The sequence below is a fragment of the Phodopus roborovskii genome, unplaced genomic scaffold (genome assembly GCF_943737965.1).
Source record: "Phodopus roborovskii unplaced genomic scaffold, PHOROB, whole genome shotgun sequence".
Classification (NCBI taxonomy): Eukaryota; Metazoa; Chordata; class Mammalia; order Rodentia; family Cricetidae; genus Phodopus; species Phodopus roborovskii.
The window spans coordinates 13,510,789-13,531,253 of NW_026126407.1; the positions used below are offsets into that span (position 1 = coordinate 13,510,789).

A 20,465-nucleotide genomic window follows, 5' to 3' on the forward strand; every position below is an offset into this window, starting at 1 on the left:
GTGTTCTTTTTGCCGGTAAACCCATCCCTGCCAAGGCCCTAACCCACTTCCTAAACATCTGCATAGTCACACCCCCCACCCAGTATACAGAATGACAATGACTGAAAGAAGCCAAGGACAACCAGGCTGGCCCAAGGCCAACTCTGATTGGCTCATGGTATGTCTTCAACAGCCTTTTGATTTGCTCCTGTCAGAGAACCCAAGTCAGAGAAGATCATCCTCCAGGGCAGAGCTGGCAGTGGGCAGCCTTGACTGGGCACGGTGCACTTTGCTGGTTGTTGGTGTTGAGGACCTGGGAGTCCCTCCCCTCCAATGGTACCCTGCCCACTCTCCTCCTTTTACTCAGTCTGGGACCCCAGCACATGCAATAGTGCTGCTCACATTCAGGGGGAGTCTTCCCACACCGCTTAAAGTGCTTCGATACATTGTCACAGACATTCCCAGAGGGGTTTTTCCGAGGCAATGAGGTAACCTGGGAAATTATATTGCAGAAACTAGTTTTTCAGTGCAGTTCAAATTAACAGAAACCAGGAAGGAGGCCCACGCACCCTGGGTTAACAGCAGCAAAAGCCATTAATATCCCTGAACTCCAGGACAAGGGAAGGAGTTGTCTAACCATAGTCTAGCCTAAGGGTACATCTGCTTTCCACCTGCCCGAAACCACAGCAACCCAATGGAAAGTCTAGGCAGTTAAGTGCTCTGGCCTCATTTTTTCCTGCCAGTCAATCTCCAGTGGCCCAGCCTCATCACTAACCAGCAGCTAGGGGAAACAACTACTGCCATCCACACAGGCCAGGCTCCTGGGGACACTGAGATGCAGCCAACACAGCATCTGCTGGGGCAAATAGAAACTGAGCTTAGCCATAGTGAACTTGTGTGGTCTTCTCACCTCATGTCCTGGTGCAGGAGCCCAGGGGTCTAAGCAGTGTGTTGTCTTCTGAAGGTTCTAATCTTCCCAGAGAAGAGCCCAAGAGGCTGGGAATTATGGTTGACTCATCTGTTTGTGCTTTCTTACTTAATGTGCTTTTCAAGATTTTTATTTTTATTCATTTGTTTATTTACAGATTTGCGGCAGGGAGCAATGACAAGAAAATCACCTTTGTCTTTCACAGCACCGAATTGTGTGCTGTTTCACTCTTCAGTTCCTGAGATGGCCACTCTGTAGTCTGGGACAGCCACTGCTACCTAGGTCCTTTATAGCATCCAGTCATTCCATATCAGTGGGGCTAACTACAGAACACCCCTGTTCTTCCCTGAGCAGCAGCAGTTTTCCCAGGTGTCACGGACTGACAGTCTTTCCATGGAACCTAGGCAGAGAGGGGGACCACATCGCATCCTTTTAAAAATTGTACACTAAATTGTGAATATGACACAATGCTGCTGTGTTTTGTGCAAGGTCCAGGAAGGTTCTTGTGAAATGTGTTTGGAGCAACAGTGACACCCTGTGGTCACTACTCACATTGCATAACATGTCCGTTTCCACCACACCTCTTGTTTCTCTACCTCACTAACATTTCATTTATTTATTTTTTATCCTGTGTTTCACTATAAAGGTTCACAGTACATATGTTTATATGTAATGTATATATCTGATATATTATATAATTTACATATCACATATATACTATAATAATACACCCAATAACTGTATTTACATTAGTCATTATTATTGGCATAAATTAGCTTTATATATTTATATGTTATGTGATATATTTATATAATATATAAAATGTTAATATAAATTAATGATTGACAGTCATTTAATATCATGTTCCTACATGCTTAAACAATATTAATGTTTAAATTACTCTCAAATAAAATTTAAAATCCAATTTATCCCACATGTCTGGTGGCTGTGATACTGGTTGATAGAGGTGAAAGGCTATTCCCGTCCCACAGGAAGTTGGGCTGGGAAAGGCTGCTCTAACGGGTTGTCCAGTATTGTCTGGCTGTTGGAGGTTGACTGGGGATATCCCCCTGTAGGAGATGGGGGTGGTTTTCTGGCCAGGGCAGAGGCCATAACATGCTTGGACAATGTGATGGCTTGATGCACTATAGCTCCTACACTCCTGATCAGTTGTCACCCCACAAAGCAGAGAAGCTTCTGGAAATGTGCGCCCGATCTTATGTGGGAGATAGTCAGAGGTGCAGCAGCTCTAGGATAGCTTGACACCCTCAGTGGGGTGCAGGGGTTCTACCAGGTTTTGACGTGTGGCCTGTAATGGGCCCCGCTGGAGGGAGAGGACAGATGAGCCAGCACTGACTAGGAAAGCCTTTATTCCCCTTCAGTGACCCTTTTGGCCACTCTCATGGTTAACCCTCTTCTGGGACATTGAGCTTCTCCTTCACCCCGCAGGCCACCACAGCGAAGAAGAACTCGGGAAAGAAGGTTCGGATGAACACGGCGGCCTTGGGGATCGGGTTGGCCATGAACACCTCTTGTTTCTTCCTCCGCACTGTGCGCATCACTTCCTCAGCCACCTCCACCGGGTGCACACCATAGGCCGGCTTCCTGCAAAAGACTAAAAGCACAGGCTGGGGCGAATCCCCAGACTACGAAGATGCTTGCTTGCATTTTTAAAGTCATGGTTTCCTGACACTCTGTTGTCTTCGGCCGCAACCCTGGGAAAGACCCCTCACCCTCTAGTCTTTGCTGTCTCATTTCCTCCTTGGTGCCTTCACAGTGCAGGGGATGGAGATGAGCTTGGGCAATAAGAAGGCCGGGGAGGACCTGTCATTTGTGATGATAAAGGTACGTTTGCCTAGGGTCTGTGGCGCTCCTTGCTCTGTCCTCCAGCCCAGTTCGAGTCTCAATGCAGACCTGAAGCTCCGAGTAAGGAATGATCTCTGTTGTTAGAGTATTCTAGAATAATGTGCTGTAGAAGGGAAAACAGGGCCTAGCTCTATAAAGGGCTTGCCTTTAAGCTGTAGCAGCCTGAGGTAGAGGCAGTCCTCGCTGGGAAGGCTTAGCTTAAGTCCATTCAGACAGCCTCCTCAGAAAGAGGGGGCGGGGTGGTTCTTGAAGACCACATGCTGGCTGTTAAGTCTGGGAAAACCTGTTGAGCAGGGTGAGTGTCCAGGTCAACCCTGCCTGGGTCTGCAGGGTGCAGTGTGGGTGTGGCTCTCTGCCTGGTATCTCATGCCTAAAGGTTTAGCTTCTCTACCTCCTGACTTAGGGCTCTCTTTTCAACACTTACATTTACAAATGGATGACTCCCAGTTTCTTTGCTCAGGATAAACATGGTAGGAACGGATAAAAGTCGGGCTCACGGTGCTGACCACAACATCGTACTCCTCAACCTCAGCTCTCAGGCAGTCAAAGAAACCCATGACCGCATGCTTGGAGGCTGCATCTGGAGGAAAGACCAGCCCAGAGGTGGGTACAGGAAGGGCTCTGACCCCACTTCTCTGGGGTTGCACTGTCCACAAGAGGGCAGACATGCACCTTCCTCTGAGCTCAGAGGCTTTAGGGGCCTGCAAGCTCCCTGGGTTAAACTGTTACAACTAATTCATCTACCATCTCACTGGACCTCTGCTCCTGCTGCATGGCTTGCTGTCTCCTTAATTTAAAGCAGCCCTCGAGATCCACAGGTTCTTCAACCATGAACTGAAATTCTCAGAAAAATAACTGCATGTTCCCCAAACAGGATACTGTAGCAACTTCCCCATAGCTGTTTTAGGTGTTTCGCACAATCCAGAGATGACGGAAAGGATGTGAGAAGATGTACATGGGTTCTAAGCAAATACCATTTGTAGGTTGTCCTAGAACCACTGTTGCCATGGTATGAGAAACTATTATCCACTGAAAGAAGAGACAGGGGAGCCATTGTGCCCACTGTATGAATTGTAAAGGAGATGCTGAGAGGTTATGCGATAGCACTAGATTCCACAGCCAAAGGTGGAAAAGCATTGACTAGAATCCTTGCTTCCTTTCCCCTATGCCTCAGTATGACACCCTCAGAGCTCACAGCCTACCCGATTCTATATTCATGAAAATAGGGATGTTTAAACCAAAGCCACCTCTTCATACCACTAAGAGGGCTCAAATCAAGATGGCCCATCACAAGTGTTGGCGAGTAGAGGAGAAATCTGAACCCTTATGCAATGCTGGTGGGAATGCAAAGGGTGTGTCTGCTTTGGAAACAGCTTGGGGAGTTTGTTATAAACATTTACATATAATTCCTTCCCTACCTTTGTACCCTGGGGAAAGGAAGTCATGTTCTCAGTGAAATGCCTGTGCATGTCCATAGACACATTAATCATAATTCCAAAGTGATATCAATAGATAGCCATCAATAGATGAATAGGTAAATAGCACGGGGTATATCCAAGCAATGGCATATTTGCCATTTTTAAAAGATGGCAAGAAATTTTGATGCATGCTACATTGGGCCAAGTTAAACACACACTCACGTATACATAAACACATGCGCGCGCGCACACACACACACACACACACACACACACACACACACACACCTGCAAGGGCCAGTCTGTCATGGAGGTGGTGAGGTCAGGAGGTACTACTCCTCTATGAGGATATATAGGTGGCTAATAGTTGGTGAGGGTGGAACAAAGACATTTTCTTCAGTGGTGTTGCCCATGCTCCTGTAAGGCAACACTTCACCTGTCCCCTGTCAGTAACATCAATGAGACTCATTGATTCATCAAGCTAGAATTGGGTATTACTATTTCTTCAGCCTATCATTGGCTCTCTATCTGCGGTGAGTAGATACGTGTTCATGTCTCCCAGGAAGAAAGAAATACAACAGAGATATAAGAAAGGTGGGGATGTTTTCAGAATTTCTCCAATAGTTCCTGGGAATAGCCCCCCTAAAGTCTCTTCCTGCACATCACACTTTTGGAGCTTCCCAACTCCTGGGATTCTCAGCGGCAATGATCATGCCTCAGGTAAACCTCCTTGCCTACGATGTTGCTGTTGCACAGACCTCCAATGCTGGGTTCCACTCCTTTTCTTCTTCCCGTCTTTCCTCATAGCATGTCCTTCATCTTCCTGTTTTGTGATATCTACCCATCCTTCTTGTCCTCGTAGAGGAAGAGGTGTTGAGCTAGGACTACACATCTGTGTAAGAGTATGACCTTCACTTGCAGTGTCACGTTGAAGAAGTTCATGTCTTTCCACCCGTAGGACACTGCACTTTGGGAGGAGAGGAACCTTGCCTACAATATCCCCAAATGAGGGAACTGAGACATGAAAGAAATCCCAGCAGGACCCATCTCATTTCATCCCATATGTCCTTTGCCTAGTCTAGACCTAACAGTGCTTGTTCTGATACAAAACATACAGCAAGGACATCTTTTTTTTTTTTTTTTTTCCCCCATTAGTGACTTACAAGCTGTGCGGAATGGGATCCCAAACTTCGCTTGGATGTTGTTGATTAACACGATCTGGCCTGTCCTCCTGGAGATCATGTTGGGAAGTAGAACTGGAAAATACAAGGAGTCCCGGTTAGGAACCTGAGCTAGGCAGGCAGCAGAGGCAGATCCCCACCACCACACCCTTGGTTACCCTTGGCTCTGCTTTCTCTTTGCCTTTTAGGTGGCAAGGGACAGATATGGAGTGGTTCCTGGAAATCACTGACCCTGTGTTTCCCAGAGACCAGTTGGCTGGCGCATTGCTGGGTGGTCTGTAATGACCCGCCAGAGTACTGGTTAAGTGACGCAGACTTTGATAGTAGGTAGGATCCCCCTCCATCTCTCTTACTTCCCTTTCCTCCCTCCTTTTTTTTTCCTCCTTCCCTTTCTCATTTTTCCACTTCCTCCTCTTCCAGTCTGGGTCATTGCAACATGCAGCTTGGAAGACATTTTCTTCTCACTTCTCCTTTCTCGTCAGTCCTAATAGGTCTCTTCTGCTGTTTCGAGATCTCGGTATATCGCTAAGACTGGAATTTGATGTGTGGCTCAGATAGGCTTTGAACTTGTGATCTACTTGCCTGGGCCTCCCACTGCTGGAATTACAGGTGTGCACTGGCCTCCAGCGCGTCTCTAATCTGTTCTCTTTTGTAGGTGTTGATTTTTTACTAAGGGGAGGGAAATGTCCTCTGAGCTGTCTGGGGAGGTGCACTTGCTGAGTTCTTAGGTGGCTTCCTGATGACTGTGAGCGAAAGAGTTTAGATGTATGCTATTATGATAATACTCCTTCCTCCTGCAGATTTACTATAAAATGAGGAAATGTGGAGAAAGATGGTAGAATGAAAAGAGGTCCAAATGAAAGGGGGTGCTTCGATTTGGAGCTCAGCCCCTCCTCCTTAGAGAAGAGCAAAGGGAGGCCCAGAGCTCCCACCCGACTCTGGTCCCTCAGCACTGGACAGGCCCACCCAGAAGAAACCAGTCGTGATGGCTATCCATGGTTGCCAACTTAATTACACCTGGTATTAACTAAAACACAAGTATCTGGGTACAATTGTGAGCAATTTTTTTTCTTGAAATCATTAAGTTTTTTGAAGTGGGAAGATACACCTTTAATCTGGGCCACACTTTCTGCTGGCAGCCTCTATAAAGGACATGGAAGAAGCAAGCTCTCTCTCTCTTTGTCTGCTTGCCCTCTCTGGCTGGTAAGTCCATTCCTTCACAGCATTAGAACCCACTTCTTTGGGATTTCAGCACATACTGAAGACCAGCAGAGATACCCAGCCTTGTGGATTGAACCATTAATGGCTTCTTGGACTTTCTGTTGGTAGACAGTCATTGTTAAACTAGTTGGACGCCAGCCTGTATGCTAATTTACATACATACATTCTCTCTCTCTCTTTATATATATATATGTATGTATACACACACATGTATGTATGTATGTATGTATGTATGTATGTTTGTATGTATGTATGTTTGTATGTTCTGTCCCTCAGGGAACCCTGACTAAATACAGTGGTCCTGGCCTTTCTCAGGCTGTTCTTTTCATTCCTCACTTGTCACTGAGTGGCCCTGTCAGAGGTGGATGGAGTGACATGCCTTTTCTGGCCTGCTTGGGTGGCAACAAGGACAGGCTGGGGGAAAACTGTTCTTTTTCTTTTTTGTTGAGACAGAATCTCACAATGTGGTCCAGTCTCACTTCAAACTGGTAACCCTCCTGCCTCAGCCTCATGAGTGCTGAGAATAGAAGCTTCTGCCACCAAGCGTGGCTGGAAGGGTGTAATTTCTGGGGTGCCATCTAGAAGCACTGCAAAGTCAACTCTGCCTCGGTGGCTCTTTTCCCATTCCTAGAGGCCTCAGCATGAGAGGCAGCTGCAAGGGAAGTGGTCTGAGAACATGCCTTCACAATCGCAGCTAGGACACCAGGTCCCCACACAGGCACGTGTCCCAGGCTCGTGCTGCCATTCAGCTCTGCTGTGGAACACGTGCAGGTTTGGGAGGGGGAAGGTCAATTTAGGATTCCCTTTCATGGCTACCTCCCACCTTAACCCAGACTGCAGACCTGAGTTTGAACACAGCCATGACAAATCTCTATGTGGATGTATTCTAGGCCCTCAGACAGGACCCCCTGAAGGCCATGACTTCCCTTGTAAAGGGACACACATTCATATGCATCCTGTTTTGGTGAAGGAATCAAAAGAATACTGAATCTTTTATAGTTGGACTATAAAAGTTAGTCTTTGTTTCTTTCTTTTTCTTGTTGGTGTGTGTGTGTGTGTGTGTGTGTGTGTGTGTGTGTGTTCACCTGTGCATGCACACATAGGGGCCAGAGGTTGACTTTGGTGTCTTCTTTCTTTAACTGCCATTGAACCTGGATCGTGCTATTTAGACTAAACTATCTAGCCAGCAGGCTCCCATGATCCTCTCATCTTTCTGCTGCCCAGAGTTGAGCTTACATCTGTGTGCCACCACACCCAGCTCTTATGCCATGCTGGGAATCTGGTCCTCATGCTTGCAATGGACCAGAACTTGACCCTCTGAGACATCTCCCAGGCCCCATCGTCTTCATTTCTGAAGAGAGAACCTTTGACAGACTTCCATGGTTAGTGAAGAACAATGGTAAGGCTTATGTAGGTAAAAGCTGAAGACAGTGGTCCAGAGAGGCGAACTCCAGGGGAGCTGTGGTTAGATACAAAGAGAGAGGTACCCAGTGGGGTAAGGATGAGGAGCTGAGTTTCACAATGAAGTGAGAATACTTCCTGTGAGACACTTCCTTTCATGACCCACATTTACAGTGGGGACTTAAAAGCTTTCAGGGATCAAGTTGGGTATTTCTTGGGGGTGAAGAACTCTTGTCTAAGACTGGATGGCTACCTGACGGCACCACAGGTCTTTCCATAGCATCTGGTGATGCACAGACCCAGAGGGAAATGAGACTCACAGGACCTTTGGTGAAGGTGATGGGTCCAAAGTAGTTGGCGTCCATGATCTTTTTGTCGAGCTCCAGGGAAATCTTATGGGCAGGCCCCTTCACTTTCACACTGGCATTGTTGATGAGGATGTCCACACAGCCATAGCAATCCAGGACCTCTTTGGCCACATCTTGAACACAGCTGATGTCTGAGAGATCCAAGAGGACCAGCTTTGGGGTGAATGTCTGCTGAAGCAAGGAGAGAATCAGGATATGTTTTGGATCACCTCCTTGGAGATGTTGGGGGCCCTCAATCAAACAGCCCCCCCACCCCATTGTTGGGAATTCAAAGGCATAGACACAGGAAAACAAATCAAGACAAAGAGGAAGAAGTAAAACAACTCAGGGATGAAGGAGATTGCTGGGGAATCTAGTTTTGGAGACCAGGGCCACAATTAAGCGTGGGTAAGCAGTAGGAAGTCTGAGCCTTGGCCAGGGCTCCTCAGCTGATTAAATCATTCTTGATAACTAGGCTATGAACTGGCTCTGGTGTTGGCATCATAACTTTGAACACTGCTGCTTTCCTCTTCAAAATTGCTTTCCCATTTGGTTTATAAGTTACAAGAAAATTCAGCACAGCAGCAGCAGAGACCCCTTGGTTTGGATCAAGATGCTGTATTCCACCAATTGCTTCTGAAGCATCTGTTATGTGCTAGGTGCTGTACTCATCTCTGGACACTTGCTGTCCTCAAGATGTTACTGGTTTAGAAGTACAGATGAGGGTGGGACTTGATAGTACCCTGGAGTCAATGCAACTTTGGGGCAGATGTTAGTTCTGACACATACCCTTGAAGAGCAGGTTCCCATTGTGGCTCACATTTGTTTGGGAAACATTCACTGATACCTAAGTTCTTTGGAGAGATACACACACATATCAAAGGCTCCGGAAAGACAAACTGGACAGAACTCAGTTCCCATACAACTTGGTTTTTGCTGACCTAAAAACATCCCAAGAAATTCTTTATGTAGCATTCTGTGTGGTTCCAATTGACCCAGCTCCTCAAGTGCCAGTTTTAGCTCTGAATTCCTTTTGAGCTGTTTGCAAACACCAATTTTAATCTCAGGAGCAAGGGTTGGATTTTCCTTTTTAAAGAGTGCTGAAGACAACACTGAAAGCTGGGTGACTTAAGGGGGGGGACTGGATCCATGATTTCTTTGATGCCACTGTCACTTGTGTTGTTTGTCTTAACATCAGCTATACTTGTAATCATAACCCACAGCTGGGACCCTGGCTATCTCCATTTTTTTTTCCCTGAGTCTGACTCACATAGACTCGGGTGTGTGTGTGTGTGTGTGTGTGTGTGTGTGTGTGTGTGTGTGTGTGTGTGTGTGAGTGTGTGTGTGTGTGATCAGCACCAGAGTTTTGCCACCGTGAGTGATTAGAACAAGCTATCGCATTTTGTTGGACAGTGCCATCAACTCTGGTTTCTCTGTCTGGGTTAGTGTCATGACTCTGGGTTTCTTCAAAGCCATTGTCACATTTCCCCAGAACTGCTCCTTAACAATGACAGAGGCTCAGGGCATCTCAAGCTGTCTGGAGAGGGCCTTACCTTGCTGGGGTCAGCCACACTGGTCAAGGTAGCATAGAGGCTCTCCAGCCCCTCCCAGTTCTTTCCACACAGCACCAGCCTTGCCCCGCCTGCATGGAACACCTGAGCACACTCTATGGAGAAGAGAGAAGGCAGGCAGTGTGTACAGTGTGAACAGAGTGACAGAAGGGAGTTATCCTCTTAGGAACTCCTGATGTCAAAAAATCCTAGTGTTTCATTCATCACCAAGAGGCCTTTTTTTCTGCAGAAGTCATTTCATTTGATCCCCTCCTTAGGCTAGATGCTATAGGGGTCCTGAGGAATGAATACCAAACCTTGCAAATGTTAAGCACTGAACTGTACCCTAGGCTAGGCTGCTTTGCTGGTGTGTTGTGTTTCTAGCCTCAGCTTGGTTGCTTCCCTGAAGGGAAGGAAGCTCACAGCAGGGAGTAGCAGCCTCCCCTTTGCTGGGTAATTCTGCTAATGAAATTCCTTCTTGCGCTGAATGGAGAAATTCACTAGCCTTTGAGACCACTGCTGTAGGGACACCTCAACTTACAGATATGTCTGTTTAGACCAAATACTACTCATCCCTCCATATTTTCTCTGTGGATAGAGACTCTAGCCAAGGCTCTTTGCTCACAAGGCCACTCTACACAGGCAACCGAGGAAAGCTGGGAGCGGGAGAGATGGTCCTCCCCAGGAAAGAGCACATATGTTGGTTGTCCAGTGCAAAGTAGTCAGCCCTGAAAACATACATACAAGTAACATTACATGAACTCAATAGGTTATATTTATATACATGTTTATACAAATACTTACATGTTTGCAATATCAATTAATGAAAAAAGAGGTCATGAATTTGAAAGAGAGTTGAAGGGGCATATGGGAGGGTTTGAAGAGAAGAAAGGGAAGGAAGAAATGTAATTACAATCTCAGAAATAAACAAAAAGAAAGACAAAAATGTTTGACTTTGCTTTATGTTTCACTCTGAACTAATTATTGATCCTATATAGGGCTTTCCTTAATTTTAAAACATTTATTTATTTATTTTGTATACAAGTTCGCATGTATTGGCATGTGCATGCCAAGCTACATACGTGGGGATCAAAGGAAAGCCTGTGTGACTCTGTTATCTCCTTTTACCATAAAGGTCCCAGGGATGGAACTTAGGTCACCAGACTTGGTGGCAAACATCTTTACCTACTGAGCCATCTCTAAGACAACAGCTGGCAGAGATACAATGTTGACAAGTAACAATAATCCTGACATTTTAGAACAATAGATGCTCATGTGTTTGGATATTTTATTGGTTCTAGGGATGATTGGGAGAGACATCCATGTATTTGCTCAGCAAATTCTTACTATGGCCATGGGAGGTGCTAGTTTAGGCTGGGGCACTGTGGTGTTTTTAATAGGAATGATCCCCATTGACTTTTGTGTTTGAATGCTTGGTCACCAGGGGAGTGGCACTATTAGGAGGTGTGTTCTTGAGGAGTACATGTGGCCTTGTTGGAGGAAGTGCTTTTTTTTTTTTTTTTTTTTTTTTTTGAGACAGAGTTTCTCTGTGGTTTTGGAACCTGTCCTAGAACTAGCTCTGTAGACCAGGCTGGCCTCGAACTCACAGAGATCTGCCTACCTCTGCCTCCTGAGTGCTGGGATTAAAGGCGTGTCCCTTCTTGCTGCCTTCTGATCTGGATGTAGAACTCTTGCTCCTTATCCAGCACTGTGTCTACCTGCATGCTACCATGCTTCTTGCCATGATGATAATGCTCTAAACCTTTGAGCTGTAAGCCAGCCCTAATTAAATGCTTCCTTGTAAGAGTTTCTGTGGTCATGGTGTCTCTTCATAGCAATAAAATCCTAAAACAGTCTCCTAAAGCAGCGGCTGGCATGAAGGGTGTCGCACCTGCATGTGAGTGGACCAGCCTTTGCACACTTTTGTCCATCAGCTACTGACTGCATTGTCCCCTCTTGGAGGAAGTGCCCAGACGGCAGCTCTAAAGCTCTCAAAACTGGAGCAAAATGTTAACAGTTCCAACATAGGTAAGAAATACTGATTAAAAATGGAGCCAGGAATTGATGAGAATTTAGTCCTGATAAAGTTACTATATTGAGACACTGGGAAAAGAATATATTACTTAAAAAAGATCGGGGCGCTGGTGAGATGGCTCAGTTAAAAGTGATACCACTCTCGAGGAGGACCTGAGTTCTCAATACCTATGTCAACCTGCTCGAAACCACCTGCAACTCTAGCTGCAGGGGATCGGATGTTCTCTTCTGGCCTCCAAAGGCACTGCACTTACATGCATATATTGCCCTACACACAATTAAAATAAAATGACTCTTTAAAAAGTGGTATTTGAATGACTAAAAGGCTACACACATTATATTATAACACACTAAATAGTTAAATGTAAAAAGAGCTAAAGATGAATTTGCTCTTACATTGGGGAAGGTCTAAGCGTGCCTAAAAAAATTGTATCAGGATTGATTTATAGGTTTTAGCTTTTTTTTTTTTTTAAACAGCGGAGACAAAAATAAAGAGCAAACAAATTAAGAAAAGTATTTATAACCTACATGCCATCAAAGGGTTTATTTATTCAATATGCAAAGGACATTTATAAATAAGAAGAATCAACTGGGGAAAAGAAAAAAAAAAAAACACGCAGTTAATGAACAGAAGATTAAGAGTCAGTACCCGGGACATGATAAAGAGATGCAATTTAAAGCCCACACTAATTTTGATCCATCAGATAATGAAGGACAAAACCGATCGCAGTCTTATCAGGATGTGAGCAGTGGGTTGTCACACATTCACTCTAGTATGCATATGAATTGCTACAGGTTTTGGAAGAAAAACTTGACTGTATCCTTCAGAGGGCTTTCATTCATCAGTTTCATTTATGGACGTTTCTTTTAAAGCAACCATTAAGAAGGCCTGCACAGACACAGCTGTAATATTGCTTATCTCAGTACAGTGCCAACAGCAAAACGCTGGAAATGATTGCAAATGTCCCATATAAGAGGAGGTGGGCATCTAGAAAGAATACTTTCAAACCCTTAAAACTGGTTTTACAAAAATGAATCTGTTGGCATGAAAAGAAATTCATATTAAAGTTAGTTTAAAACATAAGAGCTTTAGAAGCAGCTTATCAGGGGCTGGAGAGATGGCTCCATGGTTAAGAGCACTTACTACTCTTAACAGAGGACCTGAGTTCAGTTCCCAGCACCCACTCTGGACTTATAAACGCTTTGGGGGTATGATGCCCTCTTCTGGCCTCCTTGTGTACCTGTATTCCTGGTGTCCTCTTTTCTGTTTCTTTATCCCTAGAAAGGTCAGAAACAATAGGAAGCTCAGGCCAGGGAGAATGGGTGTGGGGGAAAGGAATCAAGGAAAATGGACACACTGGTTATGAATCAGGCCTGTTGGAGACGTGCCATGATGGATGGAGTGTGTCTAATGAGTATTGCGTATAATGTATAATGTATATATGATGTAAAAAATCAGAAAGTCAGGAGACAGCCCGGCCTTTCTTTTCCTCCCAGCTGCAGGAAGAGTTTCCCATCTGGGATGATTTGAATGGGATTGAACTCTCCCCAACACTCTTGGTCCCCTCCCATGGCACTCACTGAGCTGTCAGCATCACCAGGGAGCAAAAAGGAAACAGAGGCTAACATCCGCACAGGATGCTCCTCAGGGAAGCAGTTGTGTGTGTGTGCTTTATGTTTTATTACTTAAAAATTCATCTTTTTATAATTATGGCCTTGACAATTACGGAATTTTTGTCACTTAGTTTGGAGGGAGAAGGCCCAGCTGGGTCTGTGAGTGGTTGAAGCAGACATGCCGGATGTGAGGCAGTCATCGTGACCAAATTCCCTGTATCAGAGCAATGGGCTACAAAGTGTTGGAAGGAGTTGCCCACATGCCCACCACTGCTGATGGGTGAGAGGAACGAAGATGTGACTCAGAAGTCTGATGTCCGGGTTGGGAGAAGCTGTTCTTCACAATAGACTGCCTCTTGACCAATCCCCACTACTGAGAGGGAAGCTCCCTTTCCTAATGGTGGGATGATGTATCTGCAAGTTCTCAGAGTTGCCCAGGTTGGTCTTGAACTTGCAGTCCTCCAGCAATGGCCCTGGTAGCTAGGCTTAGAGGCTCACACCAACAGGCCCACTTTGAAGTTTTTACTTTTATTCTTGTTTTGTCTTTGTCGTTTTTGAGACTGGGTCTCACTGCTTGGCCCAGGCTGGTTTCCAAATGAGTGATCCTCCTGCTTTAGTCTCCTGAATGCTGAGGCCACAGGATTGATGGTTAATCTTCTTGTCAGTTTGACTAGCTTTGAAATCACCCAGGAGACTGAGGCATACCTCCAGGTGTGTTTTGTAGGGTGATTTTGAGGACAGCTGAGGGGGCCAATCACCCCGAGTATGGGGAGCTTGGTGAGGCGCCATCATCCCTCATTGGTGGTGATGTGAACTTAGCTCTTCTCTCTTGCCCTCCCTGTCACCATGAACCAAATCCTTTGAAGCTGTTGTTTCTCTCCTGCCTGGCATTTGGTGGCAGTGCCTCTGTACTCCTATCATTACATTTATTCTTTATTCAATTTATTTATTTTTGAGACAATATCTCAGGTAGTCCGGGCTGATCTCAAACCCACTATGTAGCAGAGGATTACCTGGAACTCCTAATCCTCCTGAGCCCTCCTGCTAGAATTAAGGTGACCACATCCAGCTTTAGTTCCTTATCAGCTCAGTTCAGCCTTTGTCTCCCATTGAGCATTTCAACACCAACTGTGCCCTTTCCAACCAATAAACAAGAGATTGGGCGCTTCCTTACGTATTTCCTCTGATCTAACATGCCAAAGAATGTAAAGCGACTTCTAATTCTGGTGACAGTGAAGTGGAAAAGGTTGGCCTGTAGGGGCTGTGAGATGATGATGTGGATGTCCAGGTTTCAGTAGTATTTAAAGGGGAAGACTGGCATCTTAGGAGCTGTGAGAACACAGGCCAGGATAGCATCTGGTCCACTCTCCCTGAAGGTCAAGGCCAGTGCTTAGATATTTTGATTGCCACTCTTGTCGCAGACCCAGTGGGTACAAGGTAACATAGTGGTTGGCTTGATTGCCTTGTGATGGCTTGGGACAAGGGCTAGATGTCCAAATTTGGCTGTTCCCTTGATTTCTCTAATCTTTAACTGTCCACAGAGTTCATCCTGGCTCTAGGGTACTCGGTCACAGTGTGGGTTATGTATAAGCCATTCCGAGCTTTTTTTCTTTCTTTTTTTTCCTTGCCTTGAAGTTGAAATAGAGCAGCTGGTGTCTGGGATCGCTGTCATCAGAAGCACACAGAAAGCAGGGATTTATTTAAAGTCACACACACCCAGTATCTCATGTTACTAGTAAATACTTGGACTTCATTCCTTTCTACTTTGCATTTCTGTGGGTTAGGGACAGTGTTGAGGAGGGTAGGAGGTGCAGAGTGTCGGTGAGATTCAGCTGCAGATGCAAAACGAATTTTGACAGATTGAGCCACATTCTTCTGCAAACACCTGAGCTGTATTTCCAGGGGTTCTGGTTTGTGTGTGACTACCCAATGAGATTAAAAAGACAATAAATGGGACTGTTGAAATAAATACACAACCTCACCAAAGGAGAACATGGTTCCACCTAGTAACACAAAGCATCACAAGGACAGAGGATCTGAGTAACATATTCAACAACAAGATGCAGCCAACATTTGCAGGACTGTCTGTCTACCCTACCACAACAGTGGGCACATTCTTTCCCAGACCTCTGGGAACAGACTTCGTGACAGGTCACAGCTACACCATTAAGCAAACCTTGACAATTGCAAAAGAACTGAATCACACTGCGCTCATTCTCTGACCATATTGGAACCAAAGTGGAAATCAATTAAACCGATATTCATGAACACACTTATCTAGGTGCCTTCCCTGATCAAATGGCCTCTAGGCGCTGCATTAAATGTACTGGTTACTTGTCTCACTGCTGTGAACAAATCCTGTCAGGAATAATTTGTGGGAATAAAGGTATATTTAGGTCCAGGTTTGAGAGGGTTTTGCCAGGAAGGCATGGGGCAACAGCTGGATCTGTGGTGATGGAAGTTGGAGGTAACAGCCTGTGTGGGGGAGGGGAGTTGAGAAGGGTATAACCTTCACAAGCCTGCACCTCATGGCCTCCTTCTGCCAGCCAGGTCCCTCTTCCTAGACCAGTGGTTTTCAACCTTCCTAATAATGCAACTCCTTAATACAGCTCCTCATGCTGTGGTGATCCCCCAACCATAAAATTAGTTTCATTGCTACTTCATAACTATAATTATGCTATTGTTATGAATCACAATGTAAATATCTGTGTTTCTAATGGTCTTAGGTGACCCTGTGAAAAGGTTGTTCGACTTCCAAAGGGGTTGCAATCCACAGGTTGAGAGCCACTGTGACCTAGACCTAAAGACCCCATGGTTTTCAAAGCATGAGTTTCAAAGCATGACTCTGTGGGGGGACAGTACAGATCCAAGACAAAAATTTAAAGCGTTTATTGAGTGTTTGCTCGATGGGAAGGAAGCATTGAGGTAGGTGTGGTAACACTAGTGTGAAGGACACCAGGCTGGTGGTGGTGAGCATGCGAGCATTCACAGAGACTTAGGATGTTGGAAAGCAGGTCTCTGGGGCCACCTGGAAGGATGGAACAGGTAAGGTGGCAGGGAAGCCCCCAGGGACCTGGCCTGCTCCTAGAAAAACATATTCTATCCTGAGAAAGACTATCCTACAACCCATGACTGAACAGCTTCAAGTAAGTCACTCTAGTTATTTTCCCAACAATACTGTGGTCTTGTGTCTGGTCTGATGGGAAAACTAGAGTGTCCTGGCTAGTCCTGGGAAAGACTGAGTTTGGGGTTGGTGTTTAACTTTTTGAGTGTCAATCCCAATGAGTTAGGATAGTCTCTTTGGAAGTTGCTCCAGAGGCCACACACACTGTGTTATGCTAAATGTGTTCACTTGCCATGGCTGACCCAAGGCAAGCACTCACTGAGACCTCACCCAGCCTCTTAGCAGGAAGACATGCTCCCTCTAGGGACATCCAAGAAACCTCAGAGATAGGGCCTTAAAAGTCTTCCCAGTGTCCACACCATGGGAGAGGTGCACCCCCACCTGCAGACTCTCAAAAAGGGAATGCTTAGGACAATGTGGACCCATTGACACCTGCTGAGCAGCTAGTGGACGGTTGGTTGTGAGGGTTCTATGCTGGATTAAGTAATAAAAATAACAGTGGAAACTATTATTACTTCACATAACAGGATTACACTGCCATCATTAGGAATAATAGAATCCCTCTAAATCTGTCATAAAGGGCACAAGCAGAAAGTGAGATGGTGGGGAGCGAGATGGTGGGGAGCAGTAGCCATGTGTGATAGAGAGTGTGACAGGGAGGAGGGTGGACTCTGGAAAATGTGTTCAGCCTGACCATCTCTAACAACACTTGCATTGTGGCCACTCTTGTCCCACATCCCTCCGACATGCAAATCCATTTGCACATTCCAAAGTGGAGACTGCTGTCATTCTTGACCCACACATGGGACATTGTAGTCATATAGGTGAAGGCACCTGCGAGTTAAGTGCTGGAACCAGGACGGGAATCCAGCATCTTAGTCTGCCCTCTTATCCAGTATGCAACCCCAACTATGCACTTGACATTTCAAGGTCTCTGGAAACTCCTAAAGCAATCAAACTTAATAATTGGCTAACACCAAGCCTTGAGTTTGCAACCCCAGGCATTCTGACCTGCCATTCACCAGGCAAGAAAGCTTCAGTCTCTCAAAGAGAAGAGCTTCTTGGGTTGACTCCTTTCTAGCAGCAGGTGTGCCCCACATCACCCTGCCTGCACAGGTTTCTTGTGGGCAGAGACAAACACACATCCAGGGGAAGCCAGCTTACCCTTTCCCAGTCCTGAGATGGCATCGGTGATAACTACCACTTTGTTTTGCACAGCAGACTTGGACCACAGCCTGGATGCCTCCTGATAAATGAAGAGTAGGCCACTGATCCCCAGCAGCAGCAGGGGCAGCATCAGGACAGCCACGATCCCCATCTTGCTCTGCCAGACAGCAGGACGACAAAGGATTGGCTTTGCAGAGGCCCTGATTGCAACACCCAGGACAGGGTAGGTTCAAGCTCCAGCATTCATTCCCTCCAAGCCCAGGATCTGTTCTCCAGGGAACTGGGCTCTGCTAGCTCCTGGGAGGTTCCTTCCAGCTGAACAGTAAGGAGTGTGTGAATCCCCAAATGCTCAACAAATAGAAATTACTCACGGTGTCTCACACTGGAGGAATCCAGGGGGCCTGCCCTCCCCTAAGGCTAATTACAAATTTAATTAAAATGGGTCTGCATTTTTGGAAGGAAGTCCATGTGTTAAGGCCACTTGCTTGGGCCCTAATGGTTATTTATAGCTCTCAGTTTCACTAAAGGGCTTTTCAGGGTAAATATAGTATCTATTCTGATATTCAGGGACACATGCTGGCCGGGTCTAATTTCAGAGTTCTTGCCAGGACTTTTAAAGCTTTGCTGGCTGGTGAGACTATTAGAGTTTCCTCTGCAGTTTGGGCCGAGAGTCAGGGGTCAGTCCCTGGGATTGTCAGCACAAATGCCTGTGCCTTTCTTTCCTGAACTGGGATCTTGCAGGTGGCTCAGACCTAGGTGGCATAGAGTATTCTGGCCTTCCCTTTTTGAGTGAGGATGGGAATGAGAAGCAAAGAAAAGCTGATCAATGAGTGGAATGGAGTACTGTTTAGAGAGGGCTTCTTGCCTTTGCGGGACTCAAGTTCCTCCTCTCTAAAATGGGAATGGTGGTTTTATTTGGCAGGTCCATTGGGGTACAAAATAAGATTCTGCCTAGCTCAAACCTGGCATAAATTCTGAGTCTCCAGTAGGTAACTGTTGCTATCTTTTATAATTAAATATCCAAGATATAAAATAATTTATAGAAGGAACTCAGTATGGCTAAAAGCATCAAAAGCCCAAGATCCACCCCAGCATCTCTTCTGCTACCTTCTAAAGTTTACTTTTATTTATTTATTGATTGATGTGCATGTGTGTGTCTATGTGAGTATATACCATGTTTGTGGGTGCCTGCGGAGGCTGGAAGAGAGTATTAGATCCCCCATAATCTCTTGGTTACAGGTGGTTGTGAGTCATCTGACCTGGGCACCTGGAACCAAACTCAGGTCCTCTGCAAGAGCCCCAAGAACTCTTAAATGCTGAACTATTTTCTCCAACCATACAACATTTATACTGTAGAGAGAATGGGGATGACCAGAAAGTGAGGCTGGGGTGGGAGTAAGGATGTGGTGGGGGTAAGGCTGGGGTGGGAGTAAAGCTGGGGTGGGAGTAAGGCTGGGGTGGGAGTAAAGCTGGGGTGGGGGTAAGGCTGGGGTGGGAGTAAGGATGTGGTGGGGGTAAGGCTGGGGTGGGAGTAAAGCTGGGGTGGGAGTAAGGATGTGGTGGGGGTAAGGCTGGGGTGGGAGTAAGGCTGGGGTGGGAGTAAAGCTGGGGTGGGAGTAAGGATGTGGTGGGGGTAAGGCTGGGGTGGGAGTAAGGCTGGGGTGGGGGTAAGGCTGGGGTGGGGGTAAGGCTGGGGTGGGAGTAAAGCTGGGGTGGGAGTAAGGATGTGGTGGGGGTAAGGCTGGGGTGGGAGTAAGGCTGGGGTGGGGGTAAGGCTGGGGTGGGGGTAAGGCTGGGGTGGGAGTAAGGCTGGGGTGGGGGTAAGGCTGGGGTGGGGGTAAGGATGTGGTGGGAGTAAGGATGTGGTGGGGGTAAGGGTGGGGTGGGTGGTGGGTGGAGGGTGAGAATGACAGAAATTGCATTTCTTAGAAACCTCAGCTCTTTATTGGCATTTAGTGCATGCATTAGAGCTGTATAGATATTGATGACTTGATGTACCTACCTACATCAGGAAGCATAGTATAAACATGCCTCTGTGGGTCTCAGTCCTTCCAGCCCCAATGGGGATCTACTTTCCAAGTTTTAAATGGGTGTGTTAGTTTGCATTTGTGTGTGTGTGTGCGCCTTTTCCTTTGTAGACTATTGAAATAGAATCACAGAGTTGACACCCCTGCTCAGCATCACATTTGTGAGCTCCATCCTCACTGTGGTATAAAATTGGAACCTGTTGTGCTCATTGTGTGAATCTGTTTTACGTTTTCAGTTTGTCCTTCTGAGAGTGGGTATGTGCAGGCACCCTGGGACAGGTATGCTCTGTACTCTTTTTCATTAATTATTTTTTTTCATTTGTATTACACCCCAACCACAGTTTCCCCTCACTCCTCTCCTCCTATTCCTGCCTCCCAGCTCCCATGTACACTCCTCTATCCACTTCTCCATCTCCATCAGATAGGGGCAGGCCTCCCATGGGCGTCAACAAAGCATGGCTTCATATTCTCATGAGACAGAGAAGAGGCATTGCATTCCAATGTAGACATGAAGAAAGATGGATGGTAGCCAGGGTTAGAGAGGTAGTTACACAGTCACAGAGTCAAAGACAAGGGATTGAAGGCACAGTTGAGTCTGTCAGTCTGAA

At 46.1% G+C, this 20,465-nt stretch overlaps 1 protein-coding gene across 3 annotated transcripts; it reads right to left on the minus strand.

Moving 5' to 3' along the window:
* Positions 1 to 2,262: 2,262 nt before the first annotated feature.
* Dhrs7c (dehydrogenase/reductase 7C) lies at positions 2,263 to 18,328 on the minus strand. Of its 3 annotated transcripts, none has more exons than XM_051180352.1 (7): positions 18,202 to 18,328; positions 17,828 to 17,987; positions 9,895 to 10,007; positions 8,320 to 8,533; positions 5,355 to 5,447; positions 3,198 to 3,353; positions 2,263 to 2,522 (listed from the first exon to the last, which is right to left on the minus strand). In XM_051180352.1, exons 2-7 carry the CDS (start codon positions 17,979 to 17,981, stop codon positions 2,314 to 2,316), a joined length of 939 nt encoding a protein of 312 aa, XP_051036309.1. In that variant the 5' UTR covers positions 17,982 to 17,987; positions 18,202 to 18,328; the 3' UTR covers positions 2,263 to 2,313. The 3 variants fall into 3 exon arrangements, with proteins under 3 accessions (XP_051036309.1, XP_051036310.1, XP_051036311.1); XM_051180353.1 differs by having other exon boundaries at positions 18,198 to 18,328; XM_051180354.1 differs by having other exon boundaries at positions 8,320 to 8,530; positions 17,828 to 18,328.
* Positions 18,329 to 20,465: the final 2,137 nt, after the last annotated feature.